Genomic DNA, 23461 nt, shown 5'->3' on the forward strand with positions numbered 1-23461 from the left:
GGCCAAGATTAATTAAGGGCTGAAATTAATTATTATTTTAATAACTGATTCATCTGTTGATTATTTTTTAGATTAATCGATCAATGGATTGGTCTGTAAAATGGTGAAACATGTCGATCATTGTTTCAAAAAGCCCAAGATGACGTCTTCAAATGTTTTGTTTTGTCCTGACCAATAATAAAGTGACACCAATCGATTAATCAATTATCAAAATAGTTGGTGTTGAATCAAGGGCAGAATCATTCACAAAAGGACATTTTACTATATTGCCACTGGATTACATCCATGTATAGTTTTTACTGTGCCCACTGCTTGCACATTGAGACTACCATGGCCTCCATGAGTGATCATCATGTAGTCACTGCCATACCCCTCCAAAAAAAGGATATTTGCCAAAAACAAGTAAAGAAATGGTTAATTAGTACTCTGTCAGCACTGAAACTCAATAGCATCTTACTGTCCTCAGTCTGTCTGTGCTGAACTTCCCTTGCTGTTTGCTGTCGCCAGTCTGCCCACATGTACCTGCATATATGTCTTAGTGGTTTTGCCTTTATTGTGCCAGACTGATTTATGCATTTTATACACTGTGCAAACTTCTTATGTCTGTGCTTCTGCTTTGCATGTTTTAGTTTGTGAAGGACAATGTGGTCTAGTCCACATTTCCACTAACAGCGTCTCTCATTTTGTTTTGCATGTCTTGTATTATGAACCTTTGTGTTTATGTGTTAAATAATATATTTTAAATTAACATTAATATTCTCTATAATAAAATAAAAATGATCTCAGTAACTTTGTTACTATCAATTATCTGTTTATAGGGTGGCTCTGTAACATCTGTCCAGGAGCTACAGATGAAACACAGCAAGGTTTATTAATGTGTTCTGCCCCTGTTAAATAAACCAACAAATAAACAAATAATAACTTTAGTTGCCTCCCATTAAACTAGGCTATACAGCTACTGATGTTACACTCCACTGTGACTTTATCCCACAAAATCAGCACAAAAACAGAATTTAAGAGGACCTGCCCTGCCTGCTCATAGAGAGCCCAGCTTGTCCATTTTTTTTTAATTCCACAGGTTGGGGTATAAACAAATACTTGTGTGGCGTTTGTTTGACGTGACACCCCCTCCTCTCCTCTTCCCCCCGCCTCCACTTGTCGATGGGAGGCCGACGTCACCCTGCCAGCGGAGGAGCGGATGGCCTCTGTAATAAAAATACATGAAGAGAATTGAGGAAAAGGAGAAGATTGGCCGGGAGGGGAGGGGAAAAGCAACAACACGGCGTTTATTCCTCTCTCTATCAGCCCACTGTTGAGCCGTGGACGTGAACCGGGATGTGTTTTACAGCTGCCGTGTCGAGGGCTCCAGCTGAAACGCTACGTTATGTGTGGCTCACTTTGTTTTTTTGAGCAGACAGAGAGAGATAACTGTACTGTATCCCAGCCTAGCGGATTGGAGTGAAAGTCCGCCATATTCTGCCTTACCACGCCCGGGGAGTCGATCCTCTGGAAAACAACCGGACAGCTTTATTCATGTGTTTTTCCCCCGTGTTGAGCTCACCCCACGGACTGTAACCTGAGCACGGGACGGGATTTTGTAGCGTGAAAAATAACAACATTGGAGACTTTGAAGAGTGAGTGAGAGAGACAGAGGGGAGGGGGTGGCTCGGGATCACAGAGCAGCACGGAGGATGTGTCTCAAAAGGATCTGTTGATCATATTGAGAAGGAAAAGCAGATTACACCAATTAACTCAAACCTCCAGACTATTTTGTGAAGCTGTCGGAGAGGCCTCAGAAAGCGAACCGAAACTGGGGGAGGGTGGGGGGAGGAGGAGGAGGGAGAGAGGGGGGGTTTGTCAATAATTTCTCAAAAAAATATCTTAATTTTTTTCTCCCCCCCCCCTCACACACCACAATCTGTTGGCTATTCACAGGCTTCATTTGGAAGGGGGTCCACGCGTTATTTCAACACAAGTGGGCCTGTATGAGGACGTTATATTGGCACTCACAGGCCTCCACTCATCCGTACTGAAATCTGGATGAATCAGTAAGAGCAACAAAAAAAAAGAAAAAGCGGAAAAAAGTGCGTGTTTTTTTTAAAAAAAACAAAAAACAAAAAAAGAAAGGAGAGAGATAGAGGGAGAAAATGACCCTGGAATCCATAATGGCGTGTTGTCTCAGCGAGGAGGCGAAAGAAGCCCGGCGGATCAACGACGAGATTGAAAGGCAGCTCCGCCGGGATAAGAGGGACGCACGCCGGGAGCTGAAACTGTTGCTTCTCGGTAAGCTCTGCGGGGACAAACACGGGAAGGAGGAGGAGGAGGAGGAGGAGGTGGTGCTGGTGTGCATGGAGTGAGGGGTCTGTTAATGGGAGGGTGGGTGGGTGGGGGGGCTTTCCACCTGAGTGAAGTTGAGGGGGTTATTATGAGTCGAGTGCACAGATTGGCAGGTCAGCAGCAGAGGGAGGAGATGCTCGCCCCAGCCAGGACTGTACTATATGACTCCCTGTGTAAAACCAAAAAGAATAAACCACCTGATTTGAATAACTGCTGCTGGTTAGTGTCCAGGAAACAAATGCTTGCCACTCACTGGAAACCTTACCTCTCTACCTCTCTACCTTGCACCTCCATGCCTCCTCTCACTGGCCGGGCAGCAACCTGTGCAGCCAGGCCTAGAGGGCCCATCCAGGTGTTGTGCTTATGAGTGTGTGTGTCTCATATTGACTGGGCCAAAGTCTAGCCTTTTATTGGGAGTAATCAAGACAGTATTGCAGCTGAACACCTAACTCTGGCAATGATTATATTACAGGTGTCAGTCTATAAAGCAAGATTGGAAGCATGCTGTCCTGTAATATATAGAAGCCTGTGTGATGGTATGCCCATGGTTCCACTATAATATATAGTTTTTAGTAGGGCAGGGCAATATATCAATATTATATACTAAATATCTTCTTAGATTTTGGATGTCCTAATATGGCATAAGGGGTTTGGTTTCCTGGTTTTAAAGGCTGCATTACAGTAACATTATGTATTTTTCTGAACTTACCATACTGTTCTAGCTGTTATATTACAATACAATGTATGCATATATGCAGTACAATATGTGCAATATATGATTTTGTCTATATTGCCCAGCTTTAGTTTTCATTCTTTTTAATCAGTCTCAAACTAATTTTAACCCTATGCAGCAACAGTTCAATAAGTAGAGAGACACAATAAGTTGAAACGGATAAGTAGGCCTAGTTTCCCTTTCAAGCCACAAATATCTTAATAATATTTAAAAACATTTCTCATAATGTTTGTACTGAATTTTTACAGTGTGGTGTTGTGAAAAGGGGGTGTCAACCCTGTCGAGAAGTATTAGTCATACTGGAGAAATTTGAGGAAAACAAGTCATTTACTCACCATTCCGGTTTTAATTAGATTTTCATCAAAAAGCCCATTAGATGTGATGACCGCGGTTGTAGAGTGGTGCCAGAAACCCCTCGCTTCCTGATCCGGTGCCCTCCTCTCTCAGTTACTTAGAATAGGCATGGAGCAGAATGTGGTGGAACAGACTGGGAACTTTAGATAATTTCATCCAGACTCCTTTTAGCTCCTTAGGGATGTTTTAAGATGGGTTTCAAGGTGAAAGGTTTCCTCTTTGCCCCCCGTTAGTACACACTGATTAAATGAATCCCCTTTAACAGGATTTGAAGGAGCTGACTACCACCTCCGTTGTTAAATACGCACAAATAATTGTGTTGTTGTGGGCCTCTAATCTCTTTTAATACCCAACAATTTGCACATTATGTAAGCACATAAACAGCCAATGACCCAACACAAAAAGTGATGATGTGTAAGAATGAGGAAATAACTGTATGTGCAACAATATTAATAGTATTTATTGAATAATTTGTCACTATTCTCATCTGATACAAAACATTTGCTGCCCTGAAACCAAAGAATCTGTGGTTATGATTCATATTCAAAAATGGTTTGTGTTGTAACTGTTATCAGTATCAGTACAGGCTATTATGTTGAGTGGTTTAGCAGCACTCTAATGCCTTCAATTACTGTCCTTGAATATGGAGTCATGAGAAATATATGATGCATTAAGTTGTAGAGTTAAAAGGTTCCTGTAATAGTTAACCATACGTGTGATTTCTCAACAAACCTACTTATAGTTTATGAACTTTCTATAATGAGAAAGTTGCGTACTTCTATGTCTGTCCGGCATTCATGAGTGTAGTTGTTGAGATATGGATAGATGGTTGTCTGCAGTCTGGAGGTGTTAGGGGGGTGATTTAAAGGGGGTGACTGGCGTATAAATTGGACATGTGATAGAAATATGGTCTATGTTAAACCAGAATAACAGACCTCGCTGACCCCTGTGCTCAAAAAGCATTTAAATGAAGCATTTTTCAGTTTGACAGGAACAAATAGAATATATCATCTTACCCACAGGCCTCTGAATTAACAGTGAAATACATCTCCATTTGTCCCTGTGTGTATTTCTTATGGACACCACCACCACTCCCACTACAAGTGGTCGAGTTAACGGGAGGAAGTTGTGTGTGTGTGTGTGTGTGTGTGTGTCCTCTATATGGCTCCATTAACCCATATGCTATCTGTGTGTTGTGGATTTTCACTCCCTAATTGCTTTGTGTCCGGTGGGACTTCAGCACAAAACTCTGCAGTCAAGTTTAGAAGTTTGTCAATTCTTCAGCACAGCATACCCATAGCTTTGTTTTTTACCAATCCTCAGAGCTTTACGTATAATCTTATAATTAAGAATTTATAAGCTTTGAGTTCTGCTAAATACTTTGTGTCCACAGGGATGGAGGATGTCAAAACACAACAAACAAGCATTTAACCCATCCTCCTTGTCCATGTGATATCAGTTTAAGGTGTTTTAAAGTGATAAAGGAGATGTACAGAAATGAATGCTAATTTAACCCGGGCAGATGACCAAGAATACATAACTAGCAACAACTCGGAAGAATAGCTGCAGTGGGAGTTGGGGGGGGGGGGGGGGGAGTCTGGCACACACTTGGTTTAAAGCTTGCTGATTAGTTAGAGATACAACAGGCTTCACTAACAAAGGTGACTCAAGACAGTTCCATTTAAAACTGTGCCAAAGGATGAAGAACAATGACGCAGGGCATCTTGGCAAGAACCTGCTGAAACTGATCACTGACAGACAGTACATTACATACCATACGTAAAGACTAATGAAAGAGCTAATGAAATAACATAGATCCAAAAGCAGGAATGTGGAAAGGAACTAAAGTTTAATAGGGTTAGGGTTTACTTGTCAAACACAGGTGTATCTAATAAGATTAATTGCTGCATTGTGCTGCAATAGTTACTGGAAAGGAGCCATCGTCAGTGTTATCAGTAACACCTGTGCTTTCCTCCATCAAAATGTCTACAAAAATGCAGTGCTCTGATGCTAGGAAGTTATTAAGATTGAGCTTAGCCAGATTTATTGAGTCTTCCAAAACGACAGATGACAGAAAGAGTTCGGGATATAATGAATGGACATATAGAATGCTTCATGTTATCCGAGTTAAGACATAAAATATAGTTTATTAAGCCAGTCCTGATGCTAGCAGTCCAAGTGCACATCAACAGCAGCCCAATAATTTTTAATCTTTATATATCTGCAAAAAAGGGCACACCTCTCACTCAAATTCACTTTTGTGAGATTAAAGAGGAGTCAGAGCAATCCTCTGACATCAACAGCTGGATTAAGCTTTGAGATTTTTCTTTTAGAGAAATTGGACTTCTATGGAAACTGTGCTATTAGCTTAAATCTGAGGCCTTCTCTTTGACAACCTAGTCAAAATTGAGTTGGTAAAGTGCGGATATTTAGGATTTTCTTGACGACAGAATTCAGCAAAAGTTGAAACATTTGTTTTCTGGGTCATTGACCGAGGAACAGTGGACAATGCTTTAGGGATTTTTGACTGGTTGCTGAGATAGAGAATAAAATTTTTCTGAGATGTGCAGAAGATCCTTAACATCAGCCGAGATTCCAAACCTGTGCAGTCATGGGATGTTGATGAACGGAGGAGCAGAGTAAGCAGCAACTTAGGGTGACATGCTGACTGGAAACTGGAAAGAAACAGAGGCTCTGTGTTCTTGGAGAAAGGGAACTGGGAAACCGAGATGGTTTGTGTTAAGATAATTAGGATACTTTTCAGAAAGTGGACAATACAGGTGGTTTTATACATTTTTCAAAGTCATTTTCCACCTTCTAGGCAGGCATTGGTGTCAGTTTGTGTCAGTACAGTATGGAAGCCAAGGACTTCCTGTAGGTTGTAATCAACTATCAATCATCTTTATTAAGTTAATTTGTGTTAACTTTATTACTGTTACATCCAATGTTAATGGAACATGCTTTGGTGCTTTGAGCTCATGGTGCAACAGGAAGAACATGTTTGCTCAATGTTTGTATGGACCATGAATACTTGTATCTACAAACATGAGGCCACATTTTAGAGTGTAGAAAATCATTTGTGTATTACTATAATATTGATATGCCTCTGACTTATATGTGTTAAGCAATGAGGTCTCAATCATCAGTTGACTGTCAAAAGGGATGAACATGAATAATTATCAGGCTTGTGTCTATCAGCTAAATTAATTTGAAATTGCTCAATTACAAAAGTGGCACAGCTTAGTTCCAATCCTCAAGTGATCATTGGATCCAGTTTATGATGTCTGGCCCCTTTTTACACACATGCACATACACACATATAAAAAAAAAGAAAATCATAGAGAAGTGGGATGATGGGGTACGTGCAGAACAGCTCTGATCAACTTTTATTCTGGTAAATCCAACAGCTGGACAAAGTCATCGCTGCATGTTTAATCTGCACGGTTGTACTTTTGACACTCATATTTTGCATATCATCTGTAAGGGCTGCTGTTCATCTGCCCAATCACTGTCGGCCGCTTTTTATCAATCACACACTTTTGAAAGCTGTGGAAATGTTGTCGAGGCTACGACCGAAACAACGTCTGCCGCAACTTTTTAACAAGCGTTTAACAAACACATGGTTGTAATTGTGAGAGGAAGCACTAAAGATGTCATATGATTCTAGTATGGATGCAGCCAAGTTAACAGCAGCAATAGAAAGTGCAGAATTAGAGTTAAACTGAAGTCATTTATTATGGTGTTATAACATGATACAATTAAATACTTAACACTGTATCTGCATTTTATACAGTGCACTTCCAATGTTGCATGATATTGACAGGAAATATAGACTTTTTCACATTACTGACATATAAGCTGACATCTGCAGCTGTTCTTACATAATGACTTGCTCTAACATGTATATATTCACACTTTAAATGCTGTTGAAGAATATCAGACACATGACTACACAGCACTATTTTTTTTTATCAAGTTCATGCCTCTGCTTTGTGTTTTGCCTTGAGATTTCCTGGTCCTAGCTTAAGGGCTGCCTGCCAGTAACACTGAGTACATTTCACAACCAGTGAGTGAGTTTCCTTTTGAAAGGGACACAAAATTGACTCTGGAGTTGCTGAATATTCTGTGAGATTTCCCATCAGTTCAATACACATCACGGCTCAGTCACAGATTTATACCTCGTAAATCGTGTAATCATTTAAACTGAGCTGTCAGCTTTATCTTCATGACAAGTGCTTACTGCAGTATTTACACTTCACTTCTAACCTAACCTGAAGGGGTGGTGCTTTCTTTATTTGCTTTTTTAAAATTCAGATTAAGAGTGAATGCAAAACTCAAAATGCTGCTCAAGTAACTGAGATTGAGAAGAGAGGAATTTATGATGGAGAGGGCTTGAGATTCCAACCAATATCTGCTTCAGTGCTCCTGTAATGATTCTATAGTTCACCCTTATATTTCAGAGCCAAGCTGTGTTCTGACCCTTGTTGAACCCCAGACCCCGGTAGCCAGGGAACAGGGCTATAATCCAAGGCCTGAAAATACAGGTTGACAAGCAGTAAATCTTAAGTATGTAACATTGTTCGGCTACAGCTCAGATACTATAAACTGCAGCTACAGCAACACATAGCAACTTTCACTGAAGCACTAACATAAGTGAATATGGTACTATGCCTCCCCGGGCCCACCCTCCTTCCCTCTGCTCTGTGTGTTAACTCTCCTTGAGGTGCTGCTAAGCTCTCAGGGTCAATTTATTTCCTTTTCTTCATTCATGCATTTGATGCCTGACTGCTCAAGCACCATATCAGTGTTTTTGCAACCTTTTTTGGTCGAAAGAGTCATCTGAAGGCAGCTCTGTGCATAGCTGACACTGTTTTTGTGGTGCATTCAGGTGCTGTTGAAATACACAACTTTTTAAGAAATAGTGGTGGCCACTCCAAAACTGGCTTTTAATATAGGATGTCATTAATTTCCCTTTATCCGTATGACATTGATCTTATTGTTTTTACAGTTTGAGAGTCTGATGGGCTAGGTTGTGATCACAGATAAGTTTCAGATAGGTAAATGAAGGCACCACATGCAGACACATAGCGGCCTGTGTTCATTTTTTGTGTGGGGTTTTTTGTTTGTTTCTTTTCTTTTTTTTCTGCCTCTTCTTCCAGCTATGCTCTCAAGTCCTGGAGCTTGGCCTCAGGACACAGAGCCAGATCAGAGATACTCGACTCAGACCAGATCCAGTCACACCAACCTGAAACGCGCATGAATCTGGGGTCACTGCATTGGTTTGGAAGGTGACTCAGCAGCCTCTAAGGGCCAGAGTTTATGCTAGTATGCCGCCTACCACACTCACTGTCTCTCTGTCTCTCTGTCTCTCTGTCTCTCTGTCTCTCTGTCTCTCTGTCTCTCTCTCACTCTCTTTCTCTCCCTTTCTTGTTGTGGTGTTGGTATTTGAGAGGAACCATCAGGACTCAGATGCAGAAGAAAGTTGTTCTGTGTCTGACTTCAGACTAGTCATCTTTTTGAGCCTGCATCTCATGTTGTCTCTGTTTGATCAGAACTGTGTCACACAAAAGCAACCCAGATCCTTTGTACCTGAACAAATCCAAAACCCACTGGCACACTTAATGTAAGTTTTTGAGAGATTACTCATTGTTCCACTTTGCCTGTTTAAAAAATAGACAGCATCTATTTTTAGGCTGGATGCAGTAAGGCATTAACTCTTGTGTAGCGCTATTTATGGCCTTCAACACCTACAACTTGTCATTGATGTTATTGGAGTGTGTGTGTGCTTGTGTGCGTGTGTGTCTGTCTGTCTGTGTGTGTGTGTAAGAAGGTGATGATACGTAATCATGGTGACTTTTAATGTATTCAAATATGTCAGAACAGATTAGTAAGTTGCAAATAAAATTGGTGTAGCCTTACTTCCATATATCCAAATTACTTCACCTAACCACAGGTAGATAAAAAAGCACTTTTTAGATTTAAGTTTTTCTGATCCCTCTGTGTATATGTTATCTAACCTCTTTGTTACACGCTCAACACAATGCTTGGCTCAAGAGTACTTTAAGGGTAATTGCGTTGTCTTCACTCACTGTATGTCACTACCCCACCTCCTCATATCAGGCATCTCAGTCGGCAACCTTAATATAGAAAAGCTGTTTCACTAGAATTAATAGGATTTCAGTGCTAGTTTAGTCTGCAGCTTGGTTTTTGTAAAGTGCTTAGACTTTGTTATGGGCCCACAGTGGAGAGGCTCATTTGGCTGAAGTAGAGTTTATATTACACAGTGCAAAGTAGTGTAGCACATCCAGACTGTTATAACAGAGACTTTACACTGGAATGCATCACATGTCTCTTGGCCACTGACATAATAAAACACACACATACACTCACACACACTCACACACACTCCGTACTGCCAAAGTTATTCAAAAGTTAGCGGTAAGGTAAAGTTAGACCTTTCAGTCAGCCTGCCAAGATTCTCAATGAACCAAAGAGAAACTACACCCCCAGCTCTTCATACCCAAATAGTTCCTGTCACCACTGAGACGAGCGAAGTAAACAGGCAGGGAGGAATGTTGCCAGCACATAATATTATGTGCATGAGTGACTGGGTGCATGAGTGAGTGGATACATACTGTACGTGTGTGTGCATGTCTGTACATTGTGTTTGTGTGTGTGTGTGTGTGTGTGTGTGTGTGTGTGTGTGTGTGTACATGTTTCTTCCGGGACAGGATGTTGTGCCCTTAAAAGCGATGATTCAGCTTATTTCCCTCTATAGACATTTTTAAATGTTTCCATAATTCCTGAATATTGTCAGTTCCACTCTTTCAAGGTTGGCACTTTACTTGCACTTGACTTTAAAGCTGCATTAACTTTTACTGTTAACATAGATTAAGTGAAAATGTGTAATGTAAGGAGTCCTTCATAGTGGCCGACATAGTTAACACTACCTCTGCAGTTTCCTTGTAGTGCTACAGAGCCTTTAAGTCTGTTTTAGGTCATTGTTTTGGATTTCTGGCCCTCAGCTCTGCTCTCCCCAAGCTTGTTTCCAGCTGCAGCAGGCAGGATTCACTCAGGGCTTAATATAGACTCAAATTGAGCCAAATGAATATTGAATCACATTTGTGTAATGGTCAGGGGTATAATATGAATGTAATGCTAATGTTGCTCCTTGTCTATTGGGTGTGTACATCAGCAGCTGTTTACTAATCAGTTTACAGTACCAACTTTATAAGGTGATAACGTTTAGTTTGCTTTGGGCTCATTGAGACCAATATTAGCACTATAACATGGTTGAACGTGGTTTCTGCTGTGGGTGTGTTGCCACAGGGTAACAGTTAAGGTGAAGATGGAATGATAAAGTGCTGTTGTATTGATAATTAAAGGGCAAAACACCACAAAGGTTTGATATATACCTTATCAATATTGATATAGCAAGTAGAAACCATATCATTTTGGTTTAGTTGTTGTCGTGTATTAGTCTCTGTATGAAATGACTTGTCAATCAATTTAGGAGCGATGGCTGAATCCCTTCTTATGTTTTGATTGAGGGTAGTGGGTTAACCCTTCGTTCACACTTCAATCCTGTGTTGTGCTTTAAATGAAAGAGTGAATGTTTCTCATATGTACATTATTATCAGTGTTTGCATTTTTCCACGGCCATGTCTACTTAACACAAAGCTGATCCCAGACTAACTCTGAGGTGGAATTTGACCTGATTGTTTTGACAACACAGCAGAAGAGACTAGAGAGCAGGCCACAGAGGTATCACTGACAAAATAGTAAAGACCATATTCTGTTTTTAGGCCAGTGACTGAGGATGCAACCACCTCAACTGCAACACTATCTCTCTGTATGGACTCTCATCTACAAGAATAATAACATATTTCACACATTTTAAGGCCCTTTCACTTAACTCAAGAGGTTTACTTAAAAATGTATGTGCACTGTTGTCCCATGAAAGTCATAAACTAGTAAATGTCCATTTAAGGAGTGCGAATGCTGAGACGAGAGATTAAATGTGTTATCTGGTTAAAATGAAACCCTGCAAACCTAGAAAATAAATAAACTTTGATCATTTGTCCCTGCTCCCTGTCTACTTTTTTCAGGCACTGGAGAGAGTGGGAAGAGCACTTTCATCAAACAGATGAGGATTATCCACGGCACTGGTTACTCTGACGAGGATAAAAGAGGCTTTACCAAACTGGTCTATCAGAACATCTTCACAGCCATGCAGGCCATGATCAGGGCCATGGAGACGCTCAAGATCCCCTACAAATATGAGCACAACAAGGTAAATGAGATCCTTTCACTCAAAACAGTTCAAATTCCCCAAACTGAAATTAGCTCTGTAATGGTGTAAGAAAGAGAAAGAAAGTAGATGCAGTGTGCTTGTATATTTTTAGAGTTCTGTCTATCTTATTTGGAGCAGCCATCCATAATCGTTTCCTGTCCTTTTTGACACTTCCTGTGTCCTTAAAGCACTCCATCACACCCCACACCCCTGTGTGTTTGTGTTTGCTTGTGTGTTTCCATGCACTGCAATCCACAGATGCATACAGTACATATGCAAATACACAGGAGAGACCCACACTGCACCATTTACCCAAATTTGACCTCAACTTTCCGTAACTTCACTTCAGCCACTTCATATGAGTTGCCCTTGTAGCCATAGCTCTGGGAGCTGTTATAGTGACCTTTTGCACGCAGTTTATTCCCTGCGAGAGTGACAAATGAAAGGAAGTGGAGCGTAGAAGTCATCACCTCAGCAACACTGTTTATAAATCAGTCCATTTCATGTTACAGCTGAGCAGCTCCTGTCTGCCCAGTCACAGCCTGACAATATGTTGATCAGAAGGTTTTATGGGGATTTGGGGAGGAAGAGCTGATAAATCAAGCATTTTACTAATAATGCATAGAAAAAAGAAAAATTAAAAAACTATGCATAGTGATGTGAATATATAACAATCCAAATAGTTTTAGAGATGTTGTTTGGTTGATGACATTTTATCATGAAGTAGAACTTACTTTACTTTGCTCCTATTCGTGTAACTACAGGAGGGATCAGAGATCTCCATAACTGTTGCTAAATTGATTGTGAAGGTGTTGATCAGATGCCTCCATCTGGGATTATTTAATTAATCCTTTTTTTATATCAGTCTGCACAGTGGAGAATATTTGATTCCCACAGTCGGTGACAGTTTACATAGTTTGTGGAGTTTTTATCAAAGGTATTATATCTTAAGTGGCAGTGGTATTTCAGTATTGATTTCTGAATAATGAGAGCAGATCTTGTTGTCAGATTTCAGGAAGATAAGAACCAGATAAAACAACAGGTTGCCACGTATTAAATGCTACCATTTCATTTCTGTTACTGTATATCTGACGTATTGAGAATCTACAAAAAGCTTTTATCATAACAACTTTATCTTTTAAATGGTGAAATATGAACGTGATGTTGCATTGCTGCACACAGTCAGCACTGAGTTTATTAGACTTGATGTGGAACAACACATCTTTATACTAAAGCAGCAGGCTGTAACAACCAGTGTTAAAAAAGAGTGTTAAATCTGTCACACCAGGTGTGCAGTGTATAACACCTAGTTGAAAGTTAAATTGAGCAGGTCTTTTTGAATTTGTGCTGTCGTGGTGCATCATATTTGATCATTTTTGCTTTCACTTCCTTTTCCACAATAATGAAACTGAATGTACTGTTTCAGCCCCGAGACATTACCAATGTTTTAATCATGCTGAACATTAAATTACATCCCACAGATATACCCAGTGAAAATAATGCTGCCATATTTACTTTTTGTTAAACATGCAATTAAATATACAAAGTGTGTATTTGTTTTCCCACCCTTCATTTCACTATACAATAGCTCCAGTGCACCACCAGTGTTTCCATCTTATTGATCTGATTAGTTAAGTCAATGAAGCATTTTTTTCTGCCATGGCCCAGTCAGACACTGCAAAACATGCTTCTAATCCCTGTCATTCGTTTCATTGTGTCAGTTAACTAGTTTCTGTATAATGAGAGTACTATAATGCTGTCGAACTATTAAGATCAACTTAATTGTACAAATACAACAAAATAAATGTACAGTAGGACTGGGCAGTATATCCATATTTTATCAATATCGTGATATGAGACTAAATATTGTCTTTTGAATATTGTAATATCCTGATATGACATAAGTGTTCTGAAAAATATGAAAAGGTTGCACATCTCAAATTTCTTGGTCAAGGAAGACAAAGTACTAACATTTCACTTCTCCTAGTTTTAAAGGCTTTTACAGTAAAATGATCAAATTAGTTTCTGAGCTGTTTTTATTATTTGCTTTAGTTAGTTAGTGACTTAATTAGTCATTACATCCACATTTAAGATGATTATTTATCAAAAATCTAATTGAATTCATATTTTGTGAAAGCACAAATAGTCATCCATACAATATTGTTGTAATATCAGTATTACAGTATTTATTTGGTCAATAATATTGGGATAGTTGATTTTGTTCATGTTGCCCAGACTTGAAATGAGTTATGATATGTACGGTATTAATCAAATACAAATACAAGAACTACTGTCATGCTTTGTAACCAACATCCTAGTGCTGTCCTATACATAAGGCTAAAATGGGAAGTAGTTTACTTTAGACAAAGATTCACTGACATCACGAAGGAAGTGAAAATGAAACCTGTTGATCGTGTTTACCCTCTCTTTCTGAGCATTTACATGGTAGTTAATCGTACTATTGTAGGCCTGTAGAGTACTCCGCAACATCAGCAGTGTATCTTACTACTATTTACTATTTATCACGTTGCTGATATGAGTCAAGGAGCACATCAAAGAATTAAATTCCTACTTTCTCTAGTACTGCAGCTTATTGACAGTGAGTATACAGTCAGTAGTGAGTATACACAATCAGAATGAAGATGGATTTACACAGTTTTCAGTCAAGTTTCAAAGCAGACTGTACAGATACATATTCATGTTAATATATTGTTGTTATAATTTGCAGTTTTTTTGTATACTGGCTTGTCAAAATATACTGAATATCTTATCATTTGGCTGCTATATGTGGGAAATGTCCTAGTTAAATGTGTAGTGTAAAAGTCTAGTAAACCTAACATGACTAAGTTTGAAAACTACAATAAAGAAATCATAATCATTAAGAATAACAGCACAGTAACAGTTTCAACATCTCAACACTCTCCTGTGTCCCATTACATGAGACACAGGAGAGCTTTAATGGGAATCTGGGGCAGCAAAACTTTCCCCTTAATAGGCCCAGTGGGATTTGGCCCTGATATATTAGGTCCCAGTTGAGCCTGGAGGTGTAAAGACATTTCCGAATATAGAATATGCAAGTAAGAAAATAAACCGGTGATAATTAGAATTGACACTTGATAATATTTCATAGGAAGAAAAAAAAACCTTCATGAAGTTTTTAGGAATCAATTTGTATGTCCCAGTAAATCACAGCTGTTTTCTCCATATTTTTTCCACCAGGGTAACGCCAACATCGTGAGAGAGGTGGACGTCGAAAAGGTCGCTGTGTTCGAGAACCCTTACGTAGATGCAATCAAGAGCTTATGGAATGACCCAGGCATCCAGGAGTGTTATGATCGAAGGAGGGAATATCAGCTCTCTGACTCTACCAAATAGTGAGTAGAAGCACAGTGGTACAGGCTTTTAAAACTATGATGAAGGTGAAATGGACATAGCTAGTCCTAGAAAGCACAGTATCAAGTGAAACAGAATTAAAGTGGATGTTTTCTGTGATGACAAATACTAGACATCCTGGATTGTTTTTACTCTCTTTTTAGTTACCTGAACGCATTGGACAGAATCGCTGAAACAGCCTACCTTCCCACCCAGCAGGATGTGTTAAGGGTTCGAGTACCGACCACGGGCATCATTGAGTACCCGTTTGACCTGCAGAGTGTCATATTCAGGTGAGATTAATCTGACATCTGGAAGCAGAACAGCACTGTCGATGATGACCTCTGTAGACAAAGATTACAACTACTTAGCTGTTGTCACTGGGACCATACAGACCTGGAAGTTTACATGATGTGAGTATCCCGTTTTGGGAGGCTTAAAGGGGACATAAAATGCTTTTAGTGTTTGGGGGAGGGGGGTTGTTTGTAAGTTATATATTAATTAGTTATATATAAAACTAGTCGAAGTTCCAATACATGAGGTAAAAGTCTTAAAGGGGGTTGTTTTAAAGAGACAGGAGCTACAATGGCCTGTTTCAGACAGAGGCTAAACTGAGGGTTGTCCTTAATTTTAAAAAAAATGATGTAAGTTGTTCTTCTATTAAAGAGTGCATTAAGATAAGAAAATATGTTTTGTTGAAGCTTAAAATATCCAACAGTGAATGCAGATTTTTTAATTAAGAGCTTTTAGATTGTGGCATTGGCACTGAAACAGCACCACACTGAACATGTACTTTCACTCTTGATACTTGAGGATTTTACAGGAAATATACAGCAAATTCCCCTTTCCTCACTTCAGCTGAAATAAAATAGAAGTTGTCACAGTGGCACTCTGCTCTTACTCTGCTGAACACTTGGTGACATGTGATATTCAGTAGAGTCATCCTATTTGACTTGTTTAACTTACCCACTGCACCTTAAAATGTGTACATCTCTGCATGAAGAAGACATTCAAATAGAGCTGCAAACATTTCCAGTGTTGTAATGACGATAACATCTCTCTCTGGATGCTCCTGTTTGGACAGGATGGTGGATGTCGGGGGTCAGAGGTCAGAAAGGAGGAAGTGGATTCACTGCTTTGAGAATGTCACATCCATCATGTTCCTTGTAGCCCTCAGCGAATACGACCAAGTGTTGGTGGAATCAGACAACGAGGTGAATGACACACACACACACACACACACACACACACACACACACACACACACACACACACACACACACACACACACACACACACACACACGAGCTAAATTAATTTAAGCAACCAGAATTAAGTAACAATGTCTTTTTATATGAAAAGCACTTTCGTCTTTTAAAATGTCTTGACATGATGTAGATGATGAGTTGGCTCTGAAGATGAAAAGCTATTCCTTATTTAAAACAATGGAAATCAGATTCTCCTCCAGCCTGGCCTTGCTTCACCTCTTTTTCCCTTGGAAAGCACTTGTAAATGATCAGCCAGCTGTTTTGAATACAGTTTGTTAAAGTGCATTAATGAGCAGGTGTGTGTTCCTATGCATGTGAGTCTGACTGTGGGTCCATGTGTTTTCCTTCCTTTGTTACTTGTAGTGAAGAGAGACTGACCAGCTGCACGTCCTTTGTACTCTGATGCCATTAGATTAGTTTTAATACAATAGAAGAGATATTATGTATGGCGCTGCAGTACTGGTGATGTGATGATATCTAAGGCTTACTTTCAGAATGGTTGTTTTGTTCAGCTGAATACTGAAATCAAGTGTGAGGGAGAAATTAAAGCCTTGAAGGCGACTTGGCCGCCCTTCTCGCTCATCCTTACAGTTCTCCCTCTGGTGCGGTAGAGCATTTATTAAAATCTGTACTTAATGAGTATGAAAGACTGGTTTAATTAAATGATAAACTCTCTTCCTCTCCTTTCTCTGTATGTCTCTCTCCTCTTCACTTTACACTTCCCCTCCTCACACACACACATACACACACACACAAACACACACACAAACACACAAACTCTCTCTCTCTCTGTAGAACCGGATGGAGGAGAGTAAAGCCCTGTTTAGGACAATAATCACGTACCCCTGGTTCCAAAACTCTTCAGTCATTCTGTTCCTCAACAAGAAGGACCTGTTGGAGGAGAAGATCATGTACTCTCATCTGGTCGACTACTTCCCAGAGTATGATGGTGAGTATCAGCAGCAGGACAGGCAGTCCAGGCGAGGGAATCCAGCCCCACCAAAACATCAAACATTGGCATCAAGCACTGAGCTTGTTTTTAAGCTACTAAAACTAATATTTGCTAAATGTACACCTGTCTTTGTACACATTTTAAAAGTTTTCAGCATTGCAAACACACCAAAAATACTCTCTGTAGTCTAGTATATGTGTTGGATTAGTGGGATACAAAATATATTAGTTAATGATTTGTGGGTTGATTTGATTATAAGTGGGTAATTGTGAGTTGTCAGTTATTTTTATCTTATTCAGGTTAGATGTGAATGTGACAATTATTGCCTGACTTTAAACAGATCTAATTTTCTGTGTACTAAATAATTAAAGGGGCAGATTTTCATTATTTGGAAGTTGGAAGAATAGCAAGCATTCAACAAGAAAGCTTCCAATAATCCCCTTGATGTAAGAGCAAAAAAATGCAAAAGATGATTGAAAATGTTAAAGTTAATGAGTGAATGCAGACACTTGGAAACAGTGTAGTGTTAAGTAATAATTCACGACTAGTTATCAAAAAGCTGATGTCGGTATCAGCAAAACAGCCACAGTCTTAAATAGAATTAATTATAGGATGACGCTTTTTAGTTATAATATTATAAGATAAGCCTGCACTTGCTTGCAAGGGGAGATGTTCTAAAAAAGGTTGGTTCTATTTTTTTTTTTTTTTTTTTAAAGAAGAAGAAACCAACAATTCAGTCTACCTTCTGGCCTATTTGTTAATACAGCATCATCTTCCTCTCTCCAGGTCCCCAGAGGGATGCCCAAGCAGGGCGAGAATTTATCCTCAAGATGTTTGTGGACCTGAATCCAGACAGCGATAAGATCATCTACTCTCACTTCACCTGTGCCACTGACACAGAGAACATCCGTTTTGTCTTTGCGGCTGTGAAAGACACCATCCTGCAGCTCAACCTAAAGGAATACAACCTGGTGTAGAGCAGAGCAGAGGAGAGCAGGGGGTCGGGGGCACCAACAGGATGCCCTCAACACACTGACTGACGCAATCTGTGAAAAGATAGATCATATACACCCACATGAAAAAGATCTGAGGAAAACAAATCTGATGGTTGCGTAATACTAATTTATTTGCTATTTGTTGATCTCTTGGGTCCCAGAGGGTGAGCAAAGTAAATGTTATCTTGCTATTTAAAGGAGTTGATAAAATGTAGGGAGCTAGGGGGGTATTCGCAAGAGTCCTAGGGGGGCGATTGTTGAACATGTGCAGCAACAATCCTCATTTTTAGATTTGGCACATAGAAGTTTTTTTTGTTGGTTTTTGACAGAAAGAAAGAAACTTCTTTGTGCACTCGAGATTTTGGGGGCTCATTTTGTCTGTCAGCGTGATACTTTCAGAGCTGGAACAATGACAACGGCTCCCTCCCTCCTGCCTTTTTATAAACAAGAAGGAAGGGGAAAAAAAGATTTTCATGCCTTTTTTTTTCTTTTCTTTTTCTTCCCTCCTTACCTGTCCGCTCATTCTGATGCTTCGTCCCGTTGCCCATCAGATCTCTAATTGACAGCTTCCTTCTTCATTCAAAGGACTGATTGGCAAGTTTCTTCATAAATAAGGCATTAACTGTGATTTCTTTAAAGTATTTCACATTGTTTCCATATTGATCGAATCCTTATCATTATAACATTGCATTGACTTTCATACCATCTGATGAGTAAGAGCATGGAAGCACAGGGCAGTGGCGAAGTAGAATGGACAATTTTGTGGGGATGGGGGGGGGGGGGGGGGTGATAAAGCATGTCTACATGTTTCGTCAGCTCTCCAGCATCGACATCGATTAACTATGAGGTAGAGAGCCTTTCTGAGTTCTGAGTGACAAGGTGAGGAGGGACACCCACTCCGTCATGTTGTGAAAATCATGACGGGGTCGGTCACTTTAAGTCTGAAGGGAGCTTAGGTAATAATTCATGAGACAATGTGGTTCAATGATTATGTTCAACTGTGCCACATTAACGCTTTTTGTTATGGTGATATGTATATTTATTGCCAATGCCAAAACAACTCAAGTACCAAACTCCACTTTGCTCTGTTTACTACTTTTAATGAAATCAAGTGTTTGAGGACAGGAAAAGGAGCTAATGAACGGAGAAGGAACGGACTGACTGAATTTACTGCCTGACTTATTCATTGGCCAACCAATTCCTGAAGTTTTGAAGTATTTAACATTCTCACGCACACTCACACACACACGCACAAACACACACACACATGCACATAGAGCTTGAACTGATTTTAAGCTACAGTTTGTTAGCAGGCTGTCAGAGAGGAGAGGAGGAAGCTACCCAACGCGCTAGAACTATCAAGCTTGCGCATGGCTGCAAGTACCTCCCCCCTGACCTACAGACTATCCAATCACAATTTACCCGTGTCTTTATAATTGTCCAGCTTATTGTAGTTCCATAGCAGAGAATACATTTGGCTAATTTCTGCGTAAAAGGGCCAAGTGTTGATGTTCAGTTTGTACCAAAGGAAGCCCTTCTCGTTTCTGATTGGAACCTCTGATTTGCAATTACTCATCCCTGAGTTATTTTGAGTACTTTTTGTAACAATTCCCTAGAACATAAGCCTGTAATTTACATTTATTGAGGCATAGTGCAATTATGAATGCTATAATCACTGTACATACATCTCTCTCTCTATATATATATATATATATGGCAGCATCTTTGTTGGCTTTGTAATCATTACTTTTTTTGGCAGATTGAATGTGCGGTATTGGAAATATGTATCTATGTAATTGTATTGTATGTCTAATGGCTAATTCATTTTTTGGAAGAAAAAATATGTTATTTACATGTTTGTTTTTGTTTCCTTTTTTTTTTAAGAGGAGAATGTACATTTTGTGTTTTTTGCCAGTTTTTATTTCCCAGCAAAGAAACATTGTTCAGCTTCAGAACTGCATAAAGAGGAATATTATTATCTAGCAGCAGAGCAGGTTGGTATGCCAGTACTTATAGTAGCCATTTTTGTTAAATTGACTTTTATATGAAAAGAGAAAAAAAAACAACAACTGCAGACTGAATCCAATCTACAGGGCTAATTTTAATAGTTTAGTTCTTAACTGGCTTCAGGAACAGAGCACTTGTCATAGGTGTAACCACGTCACATTGATTCTTATTCTTTTGTATTTTAGTACATTACTCAGCTTCTCATAAAGCATTAATTCACTTTGAGAATCTCCCCACCTCGCCACCAACCACCTTTTGTAGGCAAGATGTTTCCCATAACAAGTTGTGCTAGAGGAAGGTGGGTGGCAGGCAGGAAAAATGACGCTTTGGCTCCAAATTTGTGTAACAATCTTTAGCCAACAAGCAGATGGAAAGATTAGAGGGATGTGTGATTATTTGCGCTAATAGACGGGAACGCCATCACACTCTACACCACCTCAAATGAACCTCCACCCTGACAGGAGCTCAGTATTCTTGAGTCAGTGTACACAAGGGGAAAAAAAATGATTCACCCATTTGGCCTAATTAGGATGGTTTATTTACAGGTGCTTTTTTAATTTATTTTTTTCATCTTGATCCACCGTTTAATTAGAATGTACAGTATTATTTTAGACTTTATTTATGAAATGAAAATATAGGAAAAACAACAATTCACATGTACATATTGCCTTATTGAATAAGCTGTGCCTCTGAAGTCCCATGCAAGGCACCTGTGTTTTTATGAGAAGTACAGCTAGCGCGGCCAATAATGCCCCATTGTGCAGCTGGAGGATTGTTTGGTTTTAGCTAGGTGGTCTAACCCCTTTGTTATTTAGCGCTATAAGAAGCCCCGGGAACACTTGGCTTTGAAGTGTAGCACATGTAGCTATGACATCAACAGAACATTATAAGCACATCACGAGTGAATTGTAATCAAACACAACTATTAATTGTAATACTGCTGTCACATCAAGATTCATGTCTTAAAATCCAATGCCACGGTGCATTACAACACATACAGAGCTCATACATCACACATCAGGATGTGTACAATAGGCTTGCAAGGTGTCACAATCTGGACTCCAAATCACCACCAGCCTCCCACTGAGAGTGTTTGCCACATTTGGCTGTGGTCCGGCATCTACCAGCCACTTTGGCAGGTAATCAGCCCTCACGTGGAGGTCCTGTGTTTTTGTTTTTTTTTATTTTTCCCATATTTCGGCTGGCTGCTGAAATTGCTTCCAAGGAGCATTGATTCGGGCAGACAACAGCCACTGCAGACAAGTTCATTTCAAGCCCCATCTTAGAGTGTACTTAAAGTAAATAAGGACAGTATAGTGACCACTTATCAACAGCAGGGCCTAATAGAAAAACTGAGTGGCTAACTCATCCAACATTTTACTGGATTTTGCTTACAATGGTGTTAAAGTGGTTCTACTTGTTGCCAGAGGAGATGTTTTGAAGCTGGACTATAGTTTAAACTTATCAGTGTTGATGATCACTTGTTGTAGACTTACAGTAATCAGTAACTTGTGTCCCCGCTGTTGTGAAGTGGCTATTTACACTGTCACTGTTACTTAAAGGGAAAATCCTTGTTTAAACACCACATACTGCTTTTAACCCTCTGAGTGTCCATCGGTATTTGAGCCTCAATAAGTGTTGTGCAAAGTCGAAGTGATAAAAATTGACAAAACACACATATATATAACTGAGTAAAACAAATATGAGGCACAACTTACAGTTTTCCTGCTCACAACGTTTCTCTGAGGGAGAACATAGGAGTTAAACTGAAGTTGGATTTTCCCTTTAAGAGAACACAGACTCCAGCTGGTGCTGACTTGCTGACACACAGTGTTGGAAAACTCTGCTGCTGTTCAGATTTCATGCAGAATGTTCAAGAGCTGTGCAGCATTTTGTTCAGTATATTAAGTACTGCATTATGTAGAACTGCAGAGCCATATACTGCTTTTTTTTACTCAGACATGTCATCTGATTGCTTTCATCTAGCCTACTTTTTCATTTCTTTTCCTCCAAATCCTGATTATATGAAGTAAAACAGCTCATTTGAATAGTGTTATTATGATCTCCAGTCATGATTGTGTAAAAATGTCTCCTGTATTCATAAACTCGCACTCTTTCAACATGTTTCTGAATGAAGCAACATGTTTCTTTTCAAAAGTATGTCGACTCTGATTTTTATTTTGAGTTTTCATTTCTATTCAGTACCTTTGAATCTATATCATTATTCTCCATCATATAATTCAATACATCACAACATGAGCGTAATGCTCTGCCAGACGACTGTAGACATGTTGTAACTGAACTAGTACAGTTTGTACTATAAAGTTCTGTCAAGCAATGAAAATTTTGTCAGGTGAAGACAGATGTGACTTAATTTTGGACAGTTACTTGTAAAGTAGAATAATATACTGCATAGCAAGCATATTGCCAAGAAACAAGCTGCCCCTTAGAGGTTAATCTGAGGTCTTTTCTTTTTCATAATTTCTTTTAATGTGCACAAAATTATTTAAAAACAAAGATATTTTAAACAATATTAACATTTGGTTGGCAGAGAACTAACTTTGTTTACATTCTGATGTAAAACTCCTAATGCCTCCATTCATTTAGATGAGAGACAACATTTTGATTGTAAATCATTGAACAACTTCAAGAAAACAAAATTCATATTTCATGAATTCTTTGCTTTTATATACTCAAAGGGTTCATGTTCATGTCCTAAACAATCTCTCCAACAGGACAGAAAACATATTGTTTTTAGGCAAGGAGAGCACAGCCCAACATTCAACCCAAAAGAAAAGTGAAATACTTGCACTTCCTGTTTCTCTCTAAAGATAACACATTCAGTTTTTCAGTTTTTGTAAATGTTCTTGTTGCAAAGCAATCATTATGATGGGCTTCTCATAAATGTATGTACTGGGAAAGTTGTTCACAAAGGGGACAACAGTATGGATAAAAAGAGAGTAAACTGCACAAACAAAAGCCCTCAGACTGCCTGTGGTTATTTTGTCAAAATTACCCATACACAATTCTCAATATACTTAAATGATTGACATCTATTAAATAAGCTGTTGGTGAATGTGGGACGATTCGAGGTTATCCTGACAATCACACATACAAAAGAACAAACTTTGTGCTTTTTCTGCCTCAGCT

The 23461-nt window shown here is 39.3% G+C and overlaps 1 protein-coding gene across 1 annotated transcript; it reads left to right on the plus strand.

Annotated features, from left to right (window-relative positions):
• The first annotated feature begins 1924 nt into the window (after positions 1-1924).
• Positions 1925-19012, plus strand: LOC128364405 (guanine nucleotide-binding protein G(q) subunit alpha). Its single transcript, XM_053324937.1, has 7 exons — positions 1925-2283; positions 11533-11717; positions 14937-15091; positions 15254-15382; positions 16174-16303; positions 17153-17306; positions 18096-19012. The coding sequence occupies exons 1-7, from the start codon at positions 2148-2150 to the stop codon at positions 18284-18286; spliced, it is 1080 nt and encodes a 359-aa protein (XP_053180912.1). The 5' UTR covers positions 1925-2147; the 3' UTR covers positions 18287-19012.
• Positions 19013-23461: the final 4449 nt, after the last annotated feature.

This window comes from Scomber japonicus, chromosome 9 (assembly GCF_027409825.1).
Source record: "Scomber japonicus isolate fScoJap1 chromosome 9, fScoJap1.pri, whole genome shotgun sequence".
NCBI classification, from domain to species: Eukaryota; Metazoa; Chordata; class Actinopteri; order Scombriformes; family Scombridae; genus Scomber; species Scomber japonicus.